General features: G+C 48.8%; 1 protein-coding gene across 3 annotated transcripts in view; it reads left to right on the forward strand.

The window, feature by feature from the left end:
* Positions 1 to 6783: 6783 nt before the first annotated feature.
* Positions 6784 to 21462, forward strand: part of Ttll11 (tubulin tyrosine ligase like 11) — a 237967-nt gene continuing 223288 nt past the window's right edge. For 2 of the 3 annotated variants that reach the window (XM_087899678.1, XM_087899676.1), the window contains exon 1: positions 6784 to 7455. In XM_087899678.1, coding sequence (XP_087755804.1) covers positions 6784 to 7455 — 672 coding nt within the window. The remainder of the gene's footprint in view (positions 7456 to 21462) is intronic. The other variant, XM_087899677.1, reaches the window with a different exon arrangement.

The following is a 21462-nucleotide window of genomic DNA, read 5'->3' on the forward strand; positions in this document are numbered from 1 at the left end:
CTTTGAGGTTGGGATGGGATGGGGCAGGGGCCTGAGGTCGGGATGGGATAGGGCAGGGGCCATAATGTGGGAGGGAACTGTATGGAGAACCTAGTGTGAAGAAACTGGTCCGAGACCTGAGGAGTTGGGAAAGCGCTGTGAAGGGACTCTGTGTGTTCCTTGCCCACCTCCTGAAGCCTGGGGTCAGAGGTAAATAGAAACTGGCAAAGGAGACTGTTGAAGCTGCACGCACATCCATTGTGGGGGACTTTCTCTTGCTGGGTAACAGGCTTCAGAGGGTAGCTGCCTCCAACAACCGGCAGTGTGGCCATGCCTTCTGTCCTTGGGCTTGGATACTCGGCCTCTCTTGACTCACCGTGGAGCTATAGCTGCGAGACCAGAGACACTGCTGGGCTTTCCTGCTCCACCCAGAGAAGTTAGGCAGAACAAATTGCTTGCAGCCATGAAAATGTCAAAAACACAACACAAACACACACACTCCTGGTTGCGGCCTCTTGATCCAGTCCAAGTGCTCCTATTGCTGTGGGATAATGCTTTTGCACTCCGTAAAGGTTTGTTACTTATATTGGTTTAATAACTGGTTTATAATTGGTTTGATAATACTGACAGACCAGTAGCCAGGTGTGAAGTACAGGTTGGGCAACCAGACTAGGAGAATTCTGGGGACTGGAAAGGCAGCGATGCAGTCACCAGTCAGATGCAGAGGAAGCAAGATGAGACTGCCTCACTGAGAAAAGGTACCAAGTCACATGACTAAACATTAACAAGAATTATGGGTTAATTTAAGATGTAAGAACTAGCGAGGAATACGCCTAAGTCATTGACTAAACAATGTTGTCATTAATACAGTTTCTGCGTGATTATTCAGATCTGGGTGGTTGGGAAACCAAAGTGCAATCTCTGTTTCCACCCAATAGTCTGAGTCTGAGGTACAGGAGAGGCTTAGCACCAGGGGACCCATCAGCAACCCCAGGCTTTGTTCTACACAGTTGCTGCTAGGTGACTAGCTAGTGACTCTTTGGGTGTCTAGGCTTGGCCCTCAGCTCCTGTCTTCCCAAACCCGATTTCCCTAGGTCTTTTTGTTTGGATAAATAAATCTTCTAAAAATCAACAACAAAGGCCTTGTTGTTTATATTCTTTCTGCACCCCACCCCGAGATAAGATATCTTTGTGTCCTATGGATTGACTTTAAACTGTGTTCCTCCTGCCTACCCTCCTAGGGCTTGGGATTAAGTTGGGTGCCACCATATCCAGCTAATTCCTGCCTACTTAGTGTTTATTTTTTCATCTCTGTATCTATCTAGTGTTTTTGCTTCTGTGAGCTGCAAACCCTAGAAGTGAGAATCAGAAGATTAGAAGATTTAATTTAAAATTCATGTGTGTGTGTGTGCGCGTGCGCGTGTGTTGTTGGGATATAGGAACCAGTGCCTCTCACATGCTTGGCCCCATGACCCAGGACGAACTGGGTGCACATAGTAGCTCACCTCTATAGTGTGGGGCTGCAGGTGGGAGATCTGTGGAAAAAAAAAAGAAAAAGAACAGGAGTCCTATAGTCCTAGCCTGAGCGACCTGGGAGACTAAGTCACACACTGGTGACTCCAACCTTTTAGCTCAGCTGATTTCCCAGGGCAAGCTCCTCCTTGCTTCAAGACCCTTCTATTCTAAGTCAGGCCCTTCCTCCAGCGTGGAGTCCCAGAACCCAGGAGCACCGTCCCTCCGCACCCCAGCACCTAGCTTAGGAACCATGTGTGCTGGCCCTGGGACCAGTGTCTAGCCCGTATGTTCTGCACCTGGGCATGCGAAGTGTGGTTCTGTAGAGGTCTCGGATGATGCCCCTGCATCAGTGCACCCCACAAGAATAGCATCTCTGCATGGTTCTGAGCCTGCTCCGAGGATTCCTCTGTCAATGTATTCTGGTCCCGGCATAGTACAGGTTGATCAACAGCTTCAAGAAGGTGACTGTCCAGGTAGCGAGAAGTCTCTGTCAATTCTAGAGTTTTGAAAGTTGCTTACAGTGAACTTATTGTTTACTTAGGTAATATTATATTCTTCTGGAGTCTTTGCTGGAGCTGAAGAATTTATAGTTGTAGTTATAGTTTTCCTTAGTTATTATAAAAGATAAAATAGATATGTAACTGCAATTCTTGCTTGATACCTGTTTTGTTATATGTAATTTTACTATGTTGAAGTTAAAGCCTAGCTTTTTGTTTAAATGGAAAAGGGAAAATGGTTTGGGAGGTCCTTCTGTCTATGTGTTGTTTTTATTTGTTAATTAATAAAGAAACTGGCTTGGTCTACAGCATGGGAGGAGGAAGCGAAGTTAGAGAGAAGCCATGTAGCCCCACCAGAGACAGACGCAGGACGTAAGCCACAGACACATGGCGATCTACAGATTCATGGAGATGAGTTAAATTAGTATCAGAGTTAGCCAATAAGAAGCTAGAGCTAATGTGCCAAGCAGTGATTTAATTAATACAGTTTCTGTGTGATTACTTTGGGTCTAAGCTAGCCGGGCGGCCAGGAACCAACAAGCGGCCTTCTCCAACAATGTCTCTACCACCCCACTCCATCCTCAAACTCCCTTTCATCCCTACTCCACATCCTGGAAGTTTCTGACAGGTTTCCCAGCTTTCATCTTTGTCCCCTCCTCGGGCACTTGCCTCCTATCCCTGCTCACAGCATCCCTGTCATTCTGGAGACAGGAAGAAACACTCCCTCTGCCACATCGCAAGGCATTTTGCAAGCCTCTGCCATGAAGCAAGTCCCACCTGCTGTGGGTTTTTGTGTTGGGAATATTCCCCATCCTCACACCAAGTAGATAAAGGACAGCGTGGGTCCTTAAAATGTGGAGTCATTTAAAATAAATTTTAAACAATGTGTCAGGTATCCTTCCATATCCTACGAAAAGGTTTTGTTTCTGAGCCCTAACGTGCTTAGCTAAGCCTGGGACTTAAGGTCGACAGGGGCTAAGTACAATGAAGCGGGAGCGTGTACCAAGCACAAGGGCCAACAGTCTCAAAAGTGCAGCACCTATGCCTTTCTGTGAGGCAGGTGGGAGCTGTTTCCTGTACAGAGCGCTGTGGTCCCTTTCCCCGTCCATCCGCTGCTAAGCCTTCAAAAGTCGGGCCTCGAGTGCCACCTGGTGGCAGATCTTGGCAGAAACAAAAAAAAAATCTGACACAAAAGTAACCCGCAGCTTCTCCCCTAGACGGCCTCTTCTGGTCTCCCCTCCGGAAGCGGACTTGCTGTGAAAATGATACAACAGTAGCCAGTTTTAGTGAAAATTTATTGTACATTTATTGAAGAAATTGCATGCTTATTGAAGAAAATTTGGAAAGCATAGAAAAGAACCAAGAAATATGACACACTTGATGGGCACAACCTAGACTAATATTTGGAAATATTAACTTCCAGAGACTTTTTCTAAATATTATCTTTCCTTAGCATTCTCTCTCTCTCTCTACACACACACACACACACACACACACACACACACACTCACCGAGAGAGAGAGAGAGAGAGAGAGAGAGAGAGAGAGAGAGAGAGAGAGAGAGGACGCCTCTCAGGTGCTGGGGCCAACCCCAGGTTAGAATCTTGTCCTTGCCATTACCGACTGTGTGCCTTGAACAAAGGAGCAGCGATTTCTCTCGCCATCTGTGAAACATGGCTCCTGGAGCTGCCCCAGTGGAACAGCAAAATGATCTGCCCAGGGCCTGTCACAGGGCGCTTACTCACCAACAATAGATTGGGATGCAAAGCTCTGTCTAAGTCCTCAGAGAAGCCTCCAGAAATAGAGTTGATTTGGAGGTTCGGGGCCATGAAGAGCCACAAGGCTGCTACAGTTTTCCAAAACTGAAAGGAAAAATTCAAGCAAGATCCCGTGTCTCCAGCACCACAGATGTTCCTATCTGTCTCTAAATTCTTTCAGGCCCTCTTTATGTTGGGCAGTTTTTAAACACAGTTAATTACAGTGCTTGCACCGTTCCCTTGATGTTACATCACTGACGTTCTCCTCTAGGGCTAAGGCTGTCACAGGCAGCACTTGGCAAATTAACTGTTTCCTCAGTGTGGAATGGCTGAACCATGGACATTTTCCCTCACTTATTCACTCATTCATTCATAAGATCCTGAGTGCCTCCTCTCTGACGGACACTGGACTAGGCCCTGGGTCACTGTGGCCCACAGGAGTAGAGCATCCCTCACTTCTGGCCCCTAGACAGACAACACAGTCATGGAAACAGACAAACTCCCACCTTTGGGCTGTAAGGCAGTTCCTCGCCCTGACCTACTCTAGCTCCCAGCAGTCACGGTGGCTGCTTCTCTTGGTGAGGCCCTCCCACAGGGTCGGAATGCCCACTGACATATTGTGGGGGCTTTCCTGAGAAGTCAGGGGTGCCTGGCTGGGTCCAAAGCTCCTGACAACGGGGTTCCAACGGGCCCTTTGGGCCCTGCTCTTCCTTCTCCAAGACTTGGGTTTCATGTGGTCCAGTCGGGATCCCCAGTCCCAAAGGCAGATGTTTTCCGCTTGCATCCATGGCGCTGCATCTTTCCCGACCTCTTCTCTCAGTGAGGCCCTCCGCTGGCGCGGGAGCATCTGAAGCAGGGATATCCTCGGCTGGTGGTGATATCCTCAGGGACTGGGGCCCAGCGGGCAGAGCACTTGGCTCCTTCTCCACTGACTCTAACCATGGCCTCTGCAGTGGCCACCCTGTCTTTCTGCCTGCCCCATTCTCAAAATCCAGCTTGTAGCCTATGTCTGATGGAGAGCCTGGCTTGTAATTCTTGGGAAACTCACCATTCCTGGGACTCCTGAGCAGTTCTTTTACTTCACGTGATCACGTGGGCAGACTCAGGAGCGCGAGTCCTCGGCAGAGGACGGGCACATATAAAGGCCCTGAGGCAGAGAGATCACGGATGTGCTGTTAAAGTGGCTATCCCTCTGTGGGCTCTTCGTCCCAGATTTGGGAAGCTGTAAACAATTTGTTACTGAATTCATACTGCTTTTTGCAGACCGCCATGTTCTGGCCTCTTCTAGAGAGACAGCAGTCCAATTTGTCCTTGCCTAGAGGAGGCTTGGTGCTCTTGAAGCTATGGTGAGCTTTGAGGCAACTAATTCACGCGCTGAGAATACTGGCCAAGGAAATGAGACTTTCAGAGAAATGGGGGAAGGGACCACCTTCCTCCAAAACCCTTAAACTAAATGAGGCAGAATTCACCCAAGTGCAGTCATGGCTGCTGGTCAGTCCAGGTTTCTGTTACAAACCTCTAACTCCTTTTCCTAAAACCTCAAGCCCACCTAAATGTGTCCCCCTGAGGCAGGAGACGAGCGCCCCCTCTAGACTGGTTTTAAAATTTTACAGCAACCTTACTTGGGGATAGTGATGCACGCCTTTAATCCCAGCACTCAGGAGGCACAGCTAGGCGGACCTCTGTGAGGTTGAGGCCAGACAGTATACATAGTGAGTTCCAGGACAGCCAGGGCTACATAAAGAGACCATCTCAACAACAGCAACAGAATTATAGCAGCTATGAAAAACTGAAAGCCGGGGTTCAAAGAAATCCTTGTACACAAATATTAATGGGACTTACAGTCACAAGAGTCAAGGGGTTAAAATAACCCAAAATGCACAGACAGGCATATGGAAAATACTATGTATGTGCACGCAACATTTGTAAGCTTTAAGAGTGAAACTCTGGCACCTGCTATGACGTGAAGACCTCGAGAGCCAAACAAGACTAACACAAGAGGGCCCAGGGGTTAGATTCATCAGGCGGAAGTGGAACTCCGGTATTCAGATTTGGGGGTGGAGTGAAGAACCGAGGAGTTAGTTCATGGGTATGCTTTCAATATGGAAAGTTCTGGAGATCTGCCGTAGTGATGATACATACAACAATCTGAAAGTAATGCATACTACTGGACTGCGTATTAAAAATAGTTAAAATGAGGCCCGGAGATGTGGCTCAGAGGGGAAGAGCACTGGGTGCCTTTCCAGAGGACCTGGCTTCAATTAGCACCACATGGCAACTCAAAACTTTAACTTCAGTTTCAGGGAATCTGATGCCCTCTTCTGGCCTCCTGGGGCAGCAGGTGCACACGTAGTACACATACAAACATGCAGGCAAACTCTTACACACATAAAATAACAAATGAAAAAAGTAAAAATGGTAAATTGTGAGATATATCTATCTATACACACACACATATGTGTACACACACACACACACACACACACACACACACAATTTTACTATTAAAAAATTGTTGTGGCCGAGCGCATGCCTTTAATCCCAGCACTCGGGGAGGCAGGGTCAGGCGGATCTCTGTGAGTTCGAGGCCAGCCTGGTCTATAGGAGCTAGTTCCAGGACAGGCTCCAAAGCTACAGAGAAACCCTGTCTCAAAAAACCAAAACCAAAAACAAACAAAATTGTTGTTGTCCCCTGCGCATATGGAAATCTTCAGGGCTTCTTTATCCCGTGGGAGATACCTGACAACCAACAAAGGTCTCCTGCCTCAGTCTGGCGCTCACGGAATAAGGATGAGTGGGTGGATGGTCTGGAGTTACCCAGAGTGTAAGGCTAGGGAAACTGAGTCTTGTGTTTGCAAAACATGTCGCTCCTCACAAAGTCCTTCTCCTTTCAGGCTCGAGAGCGGGAAGGGCGGGAAGGGCGGGAAGGGCGCTCAACACCTTTTACCCGCTATCAGCTAACCAGCTTCTGGGCGCTCTGGAACTTAGCGAGGTCCGCGGTGATAGGGCCTGCGCGGCTCGTTGCCCTCTTCTAACATGGCCGCCGCCGCCTCTGTGACAGGACTGGTCACGTGGGCGCGCTCGCTTGTGAGGTCGCGGTGCCCCGGCAGGCGATTGTCCCTTTCCGGGCCCCGTCCCGAGGCGGCGACTATCCCTGTCAACCGGAGCCTGAACGATCATGGCAACGGGCTCAGGCGGGAAGCGCGTGGTGGCGGCGGCGGCAGTTTGGTCGCGGGCCGGGGCGGCGGAGCGGCGGCGGCGGCGGTGGCTGTGGCGCCGGCACCGGCCCTGAGCGCTATGCGGCGCGGCAGCCCGGAGCAGGAGCTGGCGGCGGCGGCGGAGGAGGAGGAAGAGGAGGAGAAGGAGGAACAGCTGAGCGTGGACGCGGGCGCGGCCGGGGAGCCCGAGTGCCCGGCACGGGAGGAGCAGCCCAAGGCCGCGCTCCCGGCCCCTGCGCGACCCCGCGCGACCGAGGAAGGCGACGTCCGCGTCTCTCGGCGGCTGCCGCCCGCGCTGCCCCCGACCCCGCCGAGGCCGGCGGCGCGGGCCCTATGCCAGCTCGCGAAGGCTCGGAGCCGGAGCCGGGGCCGGGCCCGGGGCTACCGGCGCGGCTCGGGCTCGCTGCGGCCGGTCACCGTGGACAGCTCCAAGGCGCGCACGTCCCTGGAAGCGCTGAAGATCAGCCTTCGGCAGCTCAGGTGGAAGGAGGTGAGGCCCGCCGCCGCGTGGGCACGGGGGGTCGTCCTTCCAGGCCCCGAGCCGCTTTCCCGGGCTGCGCAGCCCTTGCCCTGGCTCCGCATGTCTGTAGTCTCCGTTACTGACTTTCATTTTCTTCATCTCAGTCCTATTTAAAGTTTTGTAAACTTTAGTGCTTAGAGTTCCACTCCGCTCTTGAGCCAGGTTTGTACTCGACAACGCCTCACTACAGCCTTCTAACACCCTGCTACTTAGCTGTGCGACCTTGAGCAAGCTGCTCTTCTTCTTTGGCCTGTTAACCTCTGTAAAGTGAAGCCGGGTAGTTACCGTGAGGGGCCTTACTGCCTAGTGATTGCACAAGTCTTCTGCAAGTGACAAGCCACTTTTATCACTCTCCCTTTCATCCCCGCCACCACAGACACCACCGCAGACCACGCTTGTGTATGATTTCGGGCATGGAGCAGGTGTCAGTCAGTGGGGGCTGGAAGCGTGAGTGAGGAGATGAATCACTCACCCTTGAAGTCATTTCTGTCCTTTTAGGGTGTGCGGCAAAGCACCAATGAATCCGAGAGGTTTCTGTTGCCATCAGCAAAGTAAATAAGGCCGGTTGGCTTGGTTTATAGCTTGGGAGCTATTGGCGAGCTTTTGGGAGCGATCTGCCACAGAGAGCACCAGGACAGGGACTGAGCCTGTGCCGAGGCTATGGTAGACGTGGTTTAATGAAGTCAGAAACTGGCGAGATGACCGCAGGAAGGTCCGCTATGGTCTGGAGGAGTGGGAAGACTTCGTTCTACAGTGTAGATAAAGTCCCATGTCCAGCCCATAGAGAGGGCCAGAAAGGTAAACGTGGACTTGTCAGTGTGCAGTCCTAATGAAGAGAGTCCAGGGACAGACATGGCTAAGGACACAGGCCAGCCAGGGCCAGTGTTCAACTTCGCCCTGACAAGGCACAGGAAGCAGGCTTGGTCTTGTTCACTGGGCCTAAGGGCAGCTCAGCCAACCCAACACAGGTTCATTCTCTTATTTTGTAAATATCCCCTGTGGCAGTACTAAATTCTGTTCTGGACTGAGGCAGTCACACTTTGTGCCCTTGCCTTCAGGCAGGGAATGAAATGCTATAAGTAGTTTGCATCGGTAGGGCTGCTGCTGCTGCTGTTGCTGCTGTCGCTACTGCTGCTGCTGCTGCGGCCACCACTGTTGCGCTACACTCCTTTCCCAGCTGTTTGCATGGCTTACTCTGTGGCCTCTTGAGAGCTCTGATCAGATGCCACATCCTGAGAGAGGTCTCCCAGATGGTGCCATCTCCAGCCTTGCTGCTGTTTCATAGCATGGAGCTCTCCCTGACTCTGTGTTTTGTTCACCAGAATGTAAGCTCTTCGAGGGCAGGCATTTTGTTTTGTTATTGCTGTACTCAAAGGTGTCTGGCATATGGAAGTTGCTCAATAAATATTTGCTGAATGCATGAACATTACGTGATGAGTGTTTCTATACACTGTGGGAGCGGAGGAGGCCAGCTCCAGCACAGCTTCCTGGGGGAGTGAAGCCCAAAGGAGTCTTGAGTGTCCACAGCGGGCAGAGGTTTTTTTAGTGGTGTGGCCTCTGGGTCTCTGGTAGGAGAGCCGCTTGGGCCCCGCAGAGGAGCACTGTTTAGTGGCTCCCAGACTGGGAGTGCAGCTGAGAGGGAAGGAAGGCAGTAGCAGTGAGCCAGAGTCGGATCGTGTGATAGGCTTGGGCCTGTTCTTGAAAAGAAGCCTTGCAAGCCCATTCAGAAGTCTGGGGCTCCAGTCCATCAGCTATACTACTTTGGACAATCAAGTGAAGTTCTTCAGGCCTCAGTTTGCTCATCTGAACAATGAGGGTAGGTAGAGCAAATTCAGGCTCCCAGTCTCCCACAGTTTGCACGGGATGACAGTGTTAAACCCTAGTCAGTGAGCCAAGCAGAGTGGGCACTTCCTAGGACCCTACCTTGACTGCCCCTCCATCCCAGGCCTGCCTTCTGAGATGTGTAACACATGTTTGCATGCAGGTACAGATGCTCATTCTAGCGTATTTGAACACAATTCAGTCACAAAAAAAACTTCACTGTGACTTAATGATTTACATAATCCACTCTTCCTAAGGGGAGGGTGGCATTTGACTTATGTCCCTGGTGTTGTGTTCAAGAGTTACCCAACAAATGAATGTCTGGATGTTTGTAGCATAACACGTTATGTCATTGGATATACTAGAACGTGGGGTTTGAAAACACCAGCCTATGGAACTGACTTTCCCCTATAATTGCTGTATCCTTAGCATCTAAGACAAAATGACGAGTAATATAAAGATGAACTCGGTACTAACAAAGTGCAGGCACACAGCCTTTGCAGGCCTCAGTTTCTGCATGTGTTGTGGAAGCAATGTTGACAGATCCTCTAACTTGTGGAGAGCCTCCTTGGGTGTGTGGGCTGATATGCAGCAGGGCACTTGCATGTCTGGCTGTACTGCTGAAGAGTGTGAGTTCTGCAGGCTGGCTATGGTGGAGGTGAGTAGGTAGCCCAAAAGAAGGAAGGTCATGCCGGCAGTGGTGGCACCTGCTTCTCACACGGGGACCTGGGAAGCCAAGACAGGAGGATCACGAGCTCAAGGCAAGCCTGGGCTACATAGCATGACCTTGATTCAAAAACCAACAAATAAATGAAGAAAGGCCAGAACTGTCGATCAGCGTGAAGGTTCCCTCTCTGTTTGCAGGTGTGTAGGAAGAACCTTCCCACTGTGGTCTGCTTCATAGGAGGCCCTGAGCTAGCCCATGAATGCAGAAATGTGCTTAGCTACTGGCAATACTTTCCCTTCATTTTTTGGTTTATTTGTAATTCCACACATACCTAAAAACCCCCATGATGTCCACAATAATGAGCCCTTAGTCTATACCAGACAAGTATTTAAACTTCCTAATCACTCACTACAATAACTGCATTATCATACCCATTTTATAGATGGGAAAACTGAAGTACAAAAATGCTGACCTATGTGGGATCATATGTGAGTCAGGGGCAGAGCTAGCACTTGGGGTCAACAGGCTTCAGTTCCCTGCTCATCTGCAGACTGCAGCAGTGGATGGGAATAAGCTAGGCTCCTTGTATAAGAGCTCTCACTGAAGAGGTGCAGAGCTGCAAACCAGATGGTCACAGTCCTGTCTGGGGTCCGAGTGGGCGAGGCAGGGAGTCAGGGCTAGGTTTCAGGTATAGGAGTGACATGTTGCTGGCTTAGGGCGCATGTGGGCAACAAAGAGAGGCAGCTGCAGACCATGCTAAGAAGCTTGCATTCCTGTCTGCACTGCTCTGCAGTTTCCCTTGCCCGCGTGCCTCATGCTAACTCAGATGGTTCAGTTTTTAATTCTGGGTGGGTCGAATTCACCTGTGTCCACATTGTTTCTGCAAGAGCGAATTCACACTTTCACATCTGTGGATGTGAATGAAGTGACTCTCAGTTGACAAAGTCATGTGTCCTCAGATCACCACTGACAAAGTGGGATGGTTCCTGGTTTACATTTGGAGGCTCCGTAGAAAATTCCCTTCCCATCTCCTGCATGTTTTCCTTCCTCCCTCCCTTCTTCTCTCCCTCCCTCCCTCCCTTCCTTTCTCCCTCCCTCCCTCTCTTCCTCCCTTCCTCCCTTCCTCCTTTCCTTCCTTCCTCTCTTCCTTCTTTCCTCCCTCCCTCCTTCCCTCCCTCCCTCCCTCCCTCTCTTCCTCCCTTCCTCCCTTCCTCCTTTCCTTCCTTCCTCTCTTCCTTCTTTCCTTCCTCCCTCCCTCCCTCCCTCCCTCCCTCCCTCTCTTCCTCCCTTCCTCCCTTCCTCCCTCCCTCCTTTCCTTCCTTCCTTCCTCTCTTTCTTCTTTCCTCCCTTCCTCCCTCCCTCCCTCCCTCCCTCCCTCCCTCCCTCCCTTCCTTCCTTCCTTTCTTTTTTAACTTACCACCTTCATTTAAGGAGGCCTTGGAGAAAAGACACCACAGAGAATAGAAGTGTGTGAACCACCTTCCTTGAAGATGTCAGACCATGAACACCAGAAAACATGAATGGGGGATCTGAGAGATTTGATAGTAGGTTATTTGTGGCAATAGTTTGCACAGTCCCTGCCCTGGGAGCCATTGCTGACATTCCAGCGTATCTTCTGAAATGCACAGGAACACTACTGTGTGTCTTACCATTCGTGGCATGTGAGTTACTATTTATTAGGTGTATGTGCCAGGTGTGGCACCAAGTGGATTAAGGAGTTGGAGAAATGGCTCAGCAGTTTAGAGTACTGGCTGTTCTTCTAGGTGACCCAGGTTCAGTTTCCAACACCCACATGGAGGGAGGCTCATAGTTGTAAATCCAGTTCCAGGAGATCTGAAGCCTTCTTCTGGCCCTTGTGAGCACTGCATGACCATGGTGCAGATATACGTGCAGACAAAACGCCCCCACACATAAAAATATTAGATAAATAATTTTTTAAGAGTATGGATCAAGGGGCTGGCAAAATGACTCAGTGGGTAGAGATGCTTACCTCCAGGCCTAAGACCCATACAGCAAAGGATGAGAACTGACTATTGTCAGATCCTATAAGTTGTCCTCTGCCTTCCACAGGAACTCTCCGGCATGCCCACATGTACAGATGTGCACACACACACACACACACGCACACACTCACTCACAGATCCTGTAAGTTGTCCTCTGTCTTCCACAGGAACTCTCCGGCACGCCCACATGTACAGATGTGCGCACACACACACACACACACACACACACGCACACACTCACTCACAGATCCTGTAAGTTGTCCTCTGTCTTCCACAGGAACTCTCCGGCATGCCCACATGTACAGATGTGCACACACACACACACACACGCACACACTCACTCACAGATCCTGTCAGTTGTCCTCTGCCTTCCACAGGAATTCTCCGGCATGCCCATATGTACAGATGTGCACACACGCACACATTCACACTGAACAAATCAGGGGTTGGAGAGATAACTCAGCAGTTAACTGACTGCTTTTCTGGAGGACCTGGGTTTGAGTTCCAGCATCCCATGGTGGCTCACATGTTTGCAACTCCAGTTCCGAGGGATAACTTTTATGGGAACTAGGCACTCATGTGGTACACAGACATACATGTGGGCAAAACACCCATACACACAGAATTATTAAAAACCATTTTAAATGAGTAACTGTAGTAAAACATTTAGAAAGCAAGTGGATGGAGCACCGAGTTTTTTAATTTCTTCCTCACACTAATCTCAGGCAGATGCTAACATCATTTCTTGTTCAGAGATGAGAAAACCAAGGTTTGAGAGAGATTGGTACAGGACTAGCCCAAGACTACACAGGTGATAAGTGACAGAGCCATCCAGGTCTAGACTTTGTCACCGGTGTACAATCCTAAACCATCTTATTTGTTATCTTTTGTTAAAAGTCATCCTGCAAGGAGCTAGGCCATTCCCTACCCCCACCCCCCCGCCAGCCACCATAATGGCTGGAGAAAGTGAGGCAGGTCAGCATCTAAGCAAGAGAGGCAGCTTTGAGCAGTCATCATTTGTGTTCTAAAGCTCCTTTGTAGGAGTTCCATAATTCTCCACTTTCAATCCTCCTCTTCCATCCAATTTGTAACTTTCAAATGACAGCAAAGTCACCCAGAGCCAGGAGAGCAGTATTACAAACAGCACTTAAAGCATGCTGAAATACACTCAGCCTGGCCGATGACACTCAGCACCCACTCCTTCCAGTCCTGTCTTCCCAGGCCACAGAGGTGATGCTGGACTGTCTGGTGACTCCTCAGGCCACAGAGGTGATGCTGGGCTGTCTGGTGGCTCCTTCATGGAGTACTAGCCTGTGATTTGCATCTCTCTCTGATTCCTTCTGGAAAAAGGCATAGTACAAAATGAAAACCAGGGTGCTTTTCCCTCCCTCTTCCCTTTTGAGTTTCAATGATAGTGCAATTTATGTCGTATTTTTGAAAAGAGCATTATACTTGAGAACAGTTTATACCCCACTCCATCAAATGTTCTCCTTCAGCAGACATGTTATTTTAACGTCTAATCCACCAGAATTTCTCCTTTGCTAGTTAAACTTGTCACCACATAAAAATCACAACTCACTACTGCTGGTATTTGAGCAATATGTGTAAAGGCTCCGGCACCCAGACGAACTTCTCAAACAGCCCTTCAGGACAGTAAATTCCAGGTTCATGTTCAGGGGCTGTAATGACTGCACATTAATTTTTTTAGCAGGTGTAGTATTTTCTGGGGCTGTTTTCTAAGGAACAGAGCACACACTATACATCATTCCTTCACTTTGCCAGTAGTTTTGGATCCTGTTTTTACATCAGCTGATGTTGAATATAAAACTCCACACATACATTTTGTTTCCCTTTGAAATCTATTACTGAAGAGGAGCAGATTGTAAAAGTAATTGGCCACTTTCAGCTGCCTGCTCTAAGAGAAAGGACCAGGTGGCCAAGGGTTAAAATCCTTGCCATTAGCTGCTTGGAGAGTGCACCCCGGACACTCTCCGAGGCTCAGCTCCCTCAGCTGTGATGATATTTGCCCTACCAAGCATCTATGAGAGGCACGAAAGAAGGTGCGGGCATCGCCTTGACCCAGTACTGGACACAATGCTGGTTTTCAGTTCATTCCTTTTCCATCTGCTAGGCAGTGGAGACACTGTCTGTATTTGTGCTGGCTGTTTAATCTATTTCATCAACTATAAGAAAAACATATCACAGATGTCAGTCTGTCCACTAAGCTTATCCCAAGCACATATTCATTATTTCACAGATAATTGTGACCCACATCTACCTGCTGAGTACGGGCTCCCGGGATAGGACAGAGAGCAGACTCCGGTTGGGGTGGGGATGGATCCCAGGGACTTGTGGCAGCGTCTGTGTAGCATGTGTCCCTTGTCTTTGGGTTTACAAATAAGCAGGCGGCTTCACTGGGGAGAATGAAGGGTGTGCTATGTGAACAGGAAGAAGTGTGCCTTTCCTGGCTTGTTTTCTTTGCTCCCTCCTTTCAGACCTCCCAAGGAGTTCAAGAAAGGATAGACATGGTTTTGAACGTTGCCTCTGTCACATGGCTCTGTGGCCTGGACAAGCTTAAGACCTCTCTAAAAATGAGCATAGTCATGAAGATTGCCATACAGTCTCAAGCATCTGGGACTTTGAACACGTGGGTGAATTTAGCTTTCTCTCTAATGAATTTCTGACATCCGGATTATATTTTATAACAAACAGTGATGTAGACAGGTGCATAAGCTTGCTGTTCCTTTAATTCGTTTTGAACCTCCCTTTCCTTAAACTGCCTTGAGACCCCGCCCTTAAGGCCAGTTGGGGGGTTGAAGAGAACATTGGCTGTGTTCCTGTCCTTTGAAGCCTCAGGAGCATGGCTATGCTACGTTGACCTCCTCTGTGTGCCGGCACTGTGCCTTGTGTCCTCGGCTGCCTGTGTGCTTCCCTGGTCATTGGTGTTGGGTCCCCACTGCTTCTGTCATCTGAATAAAACCCACCACCCTGGAGGAAACTGGAGGAATGCTTGTCCCCACACTGTGCTGTCTGTCCTGGATAGACTTTTACATTTTATTAAAGCCAGGTCCTCAGTGAAGTCACAGCAAAAGAAAAGTAATGAAGACAGTAACTTTTACAATGTTCCATGAAAGCTTGAGAAAAATGTGTGTTCTTTAGTTATTGAATGTAGTGGGGGCTGGAGAGATGGCTCAGTGGTTAAGAGCATCCAACCCTTCCGTGTTCCCTCTCTTCAACCCCTCCACGTCCTCTCCCTCCAACCGTTTTTGTTGCTTGTGTATGTATGATTTCAGGGCTGACCACTATGTATTGCTTTACCAGTTAGGGGCCCATCCCTGGGAGAGGCTAATTCTCCCTCTCTCAGCAGCCATTAGTTGCCTGTAATTCTTGTCTAGGGGTGAGACCCTGTGAGATTTCTCTCTTCTGGGTTAGTGTGTCTATTGATATTGTCATTGCTTAGGTCATATGGTTGAGGCATCATGAATTCAGATTCCCTGTTGTCTCCTGGAGGAACAATTTCACAGAATTCCTGGCCATCTGTCCCTCACAGTCTTTCTGCTCCCCTCTGCTGCTGTGGTCCCTGAGCCTTAGAGTTATAGCTGTATCTATAGAGGCTGCACTCCGTCTGGTCTGTTGATCACTGTGTTATAACCAGCTGTGGTTTTCTGTAATGATCTCCATTTTCTATAAGGAGACGCTTCTTTGATGAGCGGTGATAGACATGTGTGGGTGTGAGGGTAAGTTTTAGAATACAGTTGAAAATTATGCTAGTCTGCCAGGTCATAGTGGCGGCACAACGCCTTTAATCCCAGCACTTGGGAGACAGAGGCAGGCAGATCTCTTAGTTCAAGGCTAGCCTGGTCTACAAAGCAAGTTCCAGGGCATCCAGGGATACACAGAGATACCCTGTCTGAAAAAGCAAAACAAAACCAAGCAAACAAAAGAGATCTATGCTTGTCTAGTAAAGGGGTGACAGTCGGTTCTCCAAGGTCTGTCCCTCACTAGCCCCGGGTAGTAGGTTAGGTTATCATCATTATTTTAAATCATGTCTATGTATTTGTGTGTAGATTTGTGCATGTAAACCTAGTGCCCATCGAAGCCAGAAGAGGGTGTTGGGCCCCCTGGAGTTAGAGTTGGAGGCAATCGTGGGATGCCTAATGTGGTATTGGAGGGAGCTCCGGTACTCTGCTAGATCACTCTGTGCTTTTAGCTGCTGAACTGTGTCTACAGCCCTTTTCTTTATTGTTATGTTATATGTACTTGTATGGCTGTACATGCTACAGTGCACATGGGGAAGTCAGAGGACAACTTCCAGAGAGAACAGTGGGAGTCTGTTCTCTCAGATCATGTGATCCTGGGTTCACATTCATGGCCTCCAGCTCGGCAGCACGCACCATTAACTGCTGAGCCGTCTTGCTTGTCTCATTATTCTCTTAGCAACAAAATGACCTTAGGGGGAGCTTTCATTCAGTCCATATTCTTACAAGCTTTTGTAGCTAATATTTTTGTTATTTTATCCTTTCTTTGATTTAAAAAGTTAGATATTATTTTATATAGCCTAAGTGTCTTTTGGATTTACCCACATTTGCCATTTTCTTTGATTTCTTTATTCCTCAGCTCACAATGTTCCCTTGGATGGAATCCTGTAGCAGTTAATTTAATGACTTGCAATTTATAATGATTTCTATCAGGTTTATTTTGCTGAAAATTACCTTTATTTTTCTTCATTCTTGAGGGACAGTGTCGTGGCACATACAGCTGGTTCACTATTGTTCTGTCTTGTTAGTTACCTGCCCCACCCTCTGAGGACTCTTGCTGCTGGGGAGAGCTAGCCATGCTTTTCCTGTGTTGGCTGCATGTGCCTTTCCTTCAGAAACTTGTAAAGTTTTCTGTTTGCTTCCGATGTCTCCTGAGTCACCGAAGCACTTCCAGGAGAATTTTGGGGGCGATTCCACTTCCTAAGTTTTGATATTTTGATTCTAGAAAGTTCTTACCCATTTTCTCTTGTGATATTTTCTTTCATCCAGCCTCCCTTTCCCATCTTTCTGTTTGATTGAGGACTCAAACCTTGTTTGGTGATGTACTTGTGTGCTTGGAACTTAGATCTTTGAGGTGTGGTCTAAAGGAGAAGTGAGGTCTTCATTTCGTGTGACTGCTGCAGAAGCATCTACCAACCAGAACTTTTGACAGTCTGCGTGCACGTGTGTGTGTGTGCTTGTGCGCGCGTGTGCGTGTGTGTGTGAGAGAGAGAGAGAGAGAGAGAGAACCTGTGCCAGAGTGCGTGCATGTGCACATACATGTGTGAGAGCTGTACTTTTTAAACTCTAGACATAGTATGAATTTTGTCCCACGGCTCTTTCAGGAAGTGTTATAGTAGGTATCCCGAGGGAGACTTCTCCCTCTTATTTGTCCTTGCCTTCACCATGGCTGTGACATAGCAGGTTTTCTTCTAGTTCATCTACTGAAGATGTGGCCTCTCAGGGTGCCTAGCCTGGATAAGAGCTTCTGATCTGATTCTCCCCTTGCCAGCAGGCATTTAGAAGCTAGAGCACACTCCTAAGTGTACAGGAAGACTCAGATGCCTCTGATGCCTGTGGAGAATGGGTTGCAGGGAGGACTGCAGGCAGAGAGGTAGGTCAGGATGCCGTGGCAGACTTCGCAGTCAAGGTTAGGACGCCTGGGATGGGGTGGGGGTGAGTGGGGAGCATACCAATTAAGACTGTGTCCCTGGCCTGTTAGAAGTTCCTTGGCAGAGAGCACATGGTCTTCGTCAGCTGATGCCGGGCACAGAGAACCATTTGGTGACAGTGGGCTTGAGTTGAGCCGTCACTTATGGATCTTCTTGGACTCCCTTCAGAATGACAACTTTCTTTAAAAGGCAGTGACAGAGACCTCAGTGTGCTCAAGCTCGTTTCTGGCATTGCAAAGCTCAGGCCACAAGCAAAGGGCCAGCTGTTTGAGAGTCCCCAAAAACCTTCGGTCTGGCAAGGTTCTTTTTTGGGGATCACATCATTTCCTTTAGCTTGTGCATTTGTGGCTTTGGTTGGAAATCCCAGACTGTCTGAGAATGTTCACACAAAACCTTACTGTCTTCTGGATTTTATGACATTTTCTCAGAAACACTAAACTTGACGAGTCTCTCGGCACCTTGCAAAGCTGTTCCTCTCATGGTTGTTATTGCTCAGAAAACTTTCTACTCCTAAGGCATTCTTGTTGGAAAAAGTGCCCTGTGTCTGTGGATCAAAGGGAGGAGCAAATGGTCCCTGCTGTGTGACAGTTTAATAAGCTCGGATGGCCACTGAGGACCGCCGCTGTAGGAGTTTCTCCGGCAGTGTTGTTAGTGTGAGCAGAGCATTTCTAGAAAGGGACTTGAAATAAGGCATATAGAGACAACTTTCAAATCCCCAGGCCTGGGAGCTCTTCCTTGTCACTCAGCAAATATGGGTTCTCCGAGGCCTGAGTGAGACACTGCGCTTTGAGCTAGGACCACGTTGTCTTATGGTCCTCTTCTTGGCAAACATGTACTAGTCAACGTTCTACATGTCCTAGTACTGACACATTTGTTAGAGTAATAGTTTATTAATAAGTTAATGCTGGTTGCTGTTTATCATAATGGAGTATTTGTTGATTTGAACTTGAATTCAGATGTAAAGACAAGATGACTCATTTGCAATTTTCAAATTTAACCACTGCACTGATTCAAAGAGGGACTTCGGACAGTTTTCAGTGTAGCCCCGAGTCTTCTCTTACCTGCTAAAGCCACCTCTGGAAACACAGGCTGCTCTTAGATCATTGGTGTCTTCTGCTGTCAACTTGTCACATTGGCTTGTTAAAATAAGATACTTGATTGCCATCTGCCTCATTACAAATATCAAGTCACCCAAATAGAAAATAATCTTGTTTGCTTACTAAGATGAAATGTTTCTTGGTTTTAGTTTAAACCAACAAATCATTTTATTATGACAGCATGCCAATACTATGTAATAGCTATTGCTCATAAGCCATGCTCTGTAGAGTTAAAAATATAATTAAAATATTCTAGGCTGGCCTTGAGGGCCAGAGCCCATAATCCTAAATATTTTGGATGTTGAAGCAGGAGTATCAACTGGGCCTGGGGTTTCAGATCAGCTTAGACAACTTCACAAGAGCCTTTGTCCTAAATAAAACAAAATTCTAAATGCTGGCAAAAAGCCGGCCCAGAAACAGCACGATCAGAGGAGCCATGCAGGCGGTGAGCCCTGTGTTTGGCCCTGAGTTCCATTTGATTAATGAAGTATGGTGGGCACAGAAAGGCAGCATGGGTCAGCCTGGAGGTATTCAGAAAGACTTGTGTGGCAAAACAGCCTTCGGCCTCTTCCCTGTTCCCGCTGTTTTCAGTTCCAGATCGGTGCTTGATGCTGCCTTTTCCTCCTGCCCACACCTTCCATCCGCTAAAACTCCCTGTCCAAAGGAAGACGATTCCACTGGGTTAGATACTCTTTCTCTGGGCCCCTCTTCCACAGCGTGTATCAGCTTTATTGTTACTGCTTCTTGAATTTTCTCTTTCCCAGTAGGCTTTAAATTCTATCAGTGCAAGGGCCGTGTCCGCCCCGCTTGCTCTCCTTTACTATTGGATCCTCATACCCCACTGCACAATGCCTGTGGTAGTCTAGATCAGATTTTAATAAACACTGGCTGGAATAATTTTTCCATTGCTTCCTCAAACATTTCCTCAGGCTTGACTTTGTGCCACAGACCCTGCTGAGCCTTGGGCAAACAAAGCAGCGGCTCCATGTGAGGGCTTTCCTTTAGGGAGCCTTGATCTATGGTGAGAGAAGTAGGGAGGGAGGGCAGAGGCCAAGGCAAGGGTGCAGCTGGGGCTCGGGGTCGAGAGAGGCTTCAGCTGGGAGGAGCCCCTGAGCTGAGTCTGGCATGGGCAAGCCTGCTATCAGGGGACAGGACTGAGGAGGTAGTTGTGCCTTAAAGACTCGGTAAGAATATGGAGGAGGGGCACTGCAGGCATTATCTCCCCCTGGAGCACAGGGTGAGGGAAAGTGACCTGCATCGGCCTGAGGTGTGTGTGTGTGTGCCTGTGTACCTGTTTGCATCTGCCTGAGGTATGTGTGTGTGTGCCTGTGTACCTGTTTGTATCTGCCTGAGGGATGTGTGTGTGTGCCTGCTTGCTTGAGGGATGTGTGTACGTTTATGTATGTACCTGCCTGAGGGATGGTTGTGTGCATGTGTGTGTGTGTGTGTGTGTGTGTGTGTGTGTATGCTTACCTGAGGGGTGGTTATGTGTATATATGTGCCTGCTTGAGGGTGTGTGTGTGTGTGTGTGTGTGTGTGTGTGTGTATGCTTACCTGAGGGGTGGTTATGTGTATATATGTGCCTGCTTGAGGGTGTGTGTGTGTGTGTGTGTGTGTGTGTGTGCACGCGCCTGCCTAAGAGGCATGTGCATACACCTGAAAAAACAGATCCATAGATTTGCAGATGAGAAGCTGCTCTGGCTATGCTGTGGAGGTATATTTAGGGGTGGGATGGTAAAATGGGGAAGAGGGTAAATCCTCCATAGGGACAGAGAGACATCTGGTGACCCAGCCAATCTCTGGAGACTGCAGCAAAGCAGGACTTATGCGTCCTCAGTATGGAGTAGGGACGGCATCACACGCACATTATTGAGCCTCCATGCAGGTTAGGATCATACTTCGTCTGTAGGGATGAGGACAGGGTAAACCAGAACTCACACCCAGATCTGCTTGGTGCCAGCCAAGTACTCTGTCTGCCCCACTCAGACTGTGCCTAGGGAGTGCAGGGGTCACTGTCCTCTCTTCTGGTGAGTGGGGATCCAAAAAAGACTTCTCCAGGCATCCAGCCACAGCGGGCTATTTTCCATGTTCACTCCAGGCCGCGATGCCCCTTTGCTGAGTGTCCTTGCACACTGAGAGGAGGGGGCCAAGGGGCAGCTATCTTCCCCAGCACAGTGGGGGAGAGATTTGTGCCCTGCTCCCAGCCTCAGTGTTGAGTGTTTGGCTGCTATTTAATAAAGGCTTCATTGCCAAAAGGACCATTAAGCAATCAATGATGTATTTCATCTTCGTTGGGGAAGAAGCTGCAGAGTTAAATCAAATTCAGGCCATGTGGAAATAAAACAATAAGATGCTATTAGCATGCACGGGCCTTTTCCTGAGGCCAGCAGGATGGGACCAGCCAGCCAGAGTCCATGCTGGTAGAGTGTGGTGCCACTTTCTCACTGAATGCTTGTAGAAATGCTGACTCTAGTGTATGATTTGTGTCTTCCAGTGTCCCCACCTGTGTGCACTGTGCAAGTGTGCATGTGTGCACATGCATGGATATGTGTGTGTGTTGTACATATGTGCTTGTGCACTTGTGCATGTGTGCAGAGTCTTCCACCTTGTCTTTTGAGACAGGGTCTCTCACCACTTAGAGCTAGCTCATCAATTTGACTAGGCTGACTGGTTAGTAAGCTCCGCCCTACCCCAGTATCT

This window comes from Myodes glareolus, chromosome 21 (genome assembly GCF_982192425.1).
Source record: "Myodes glareolus chromosome 21, mMyoGla1.1, whole genome shotgun sequence".
NCBI classification, from domain to species: Eukaryota; Metazoa; Chordata; class Mammalia; order Rodentia; family Cricetidae; genus Myodes; species Myodes glareolus.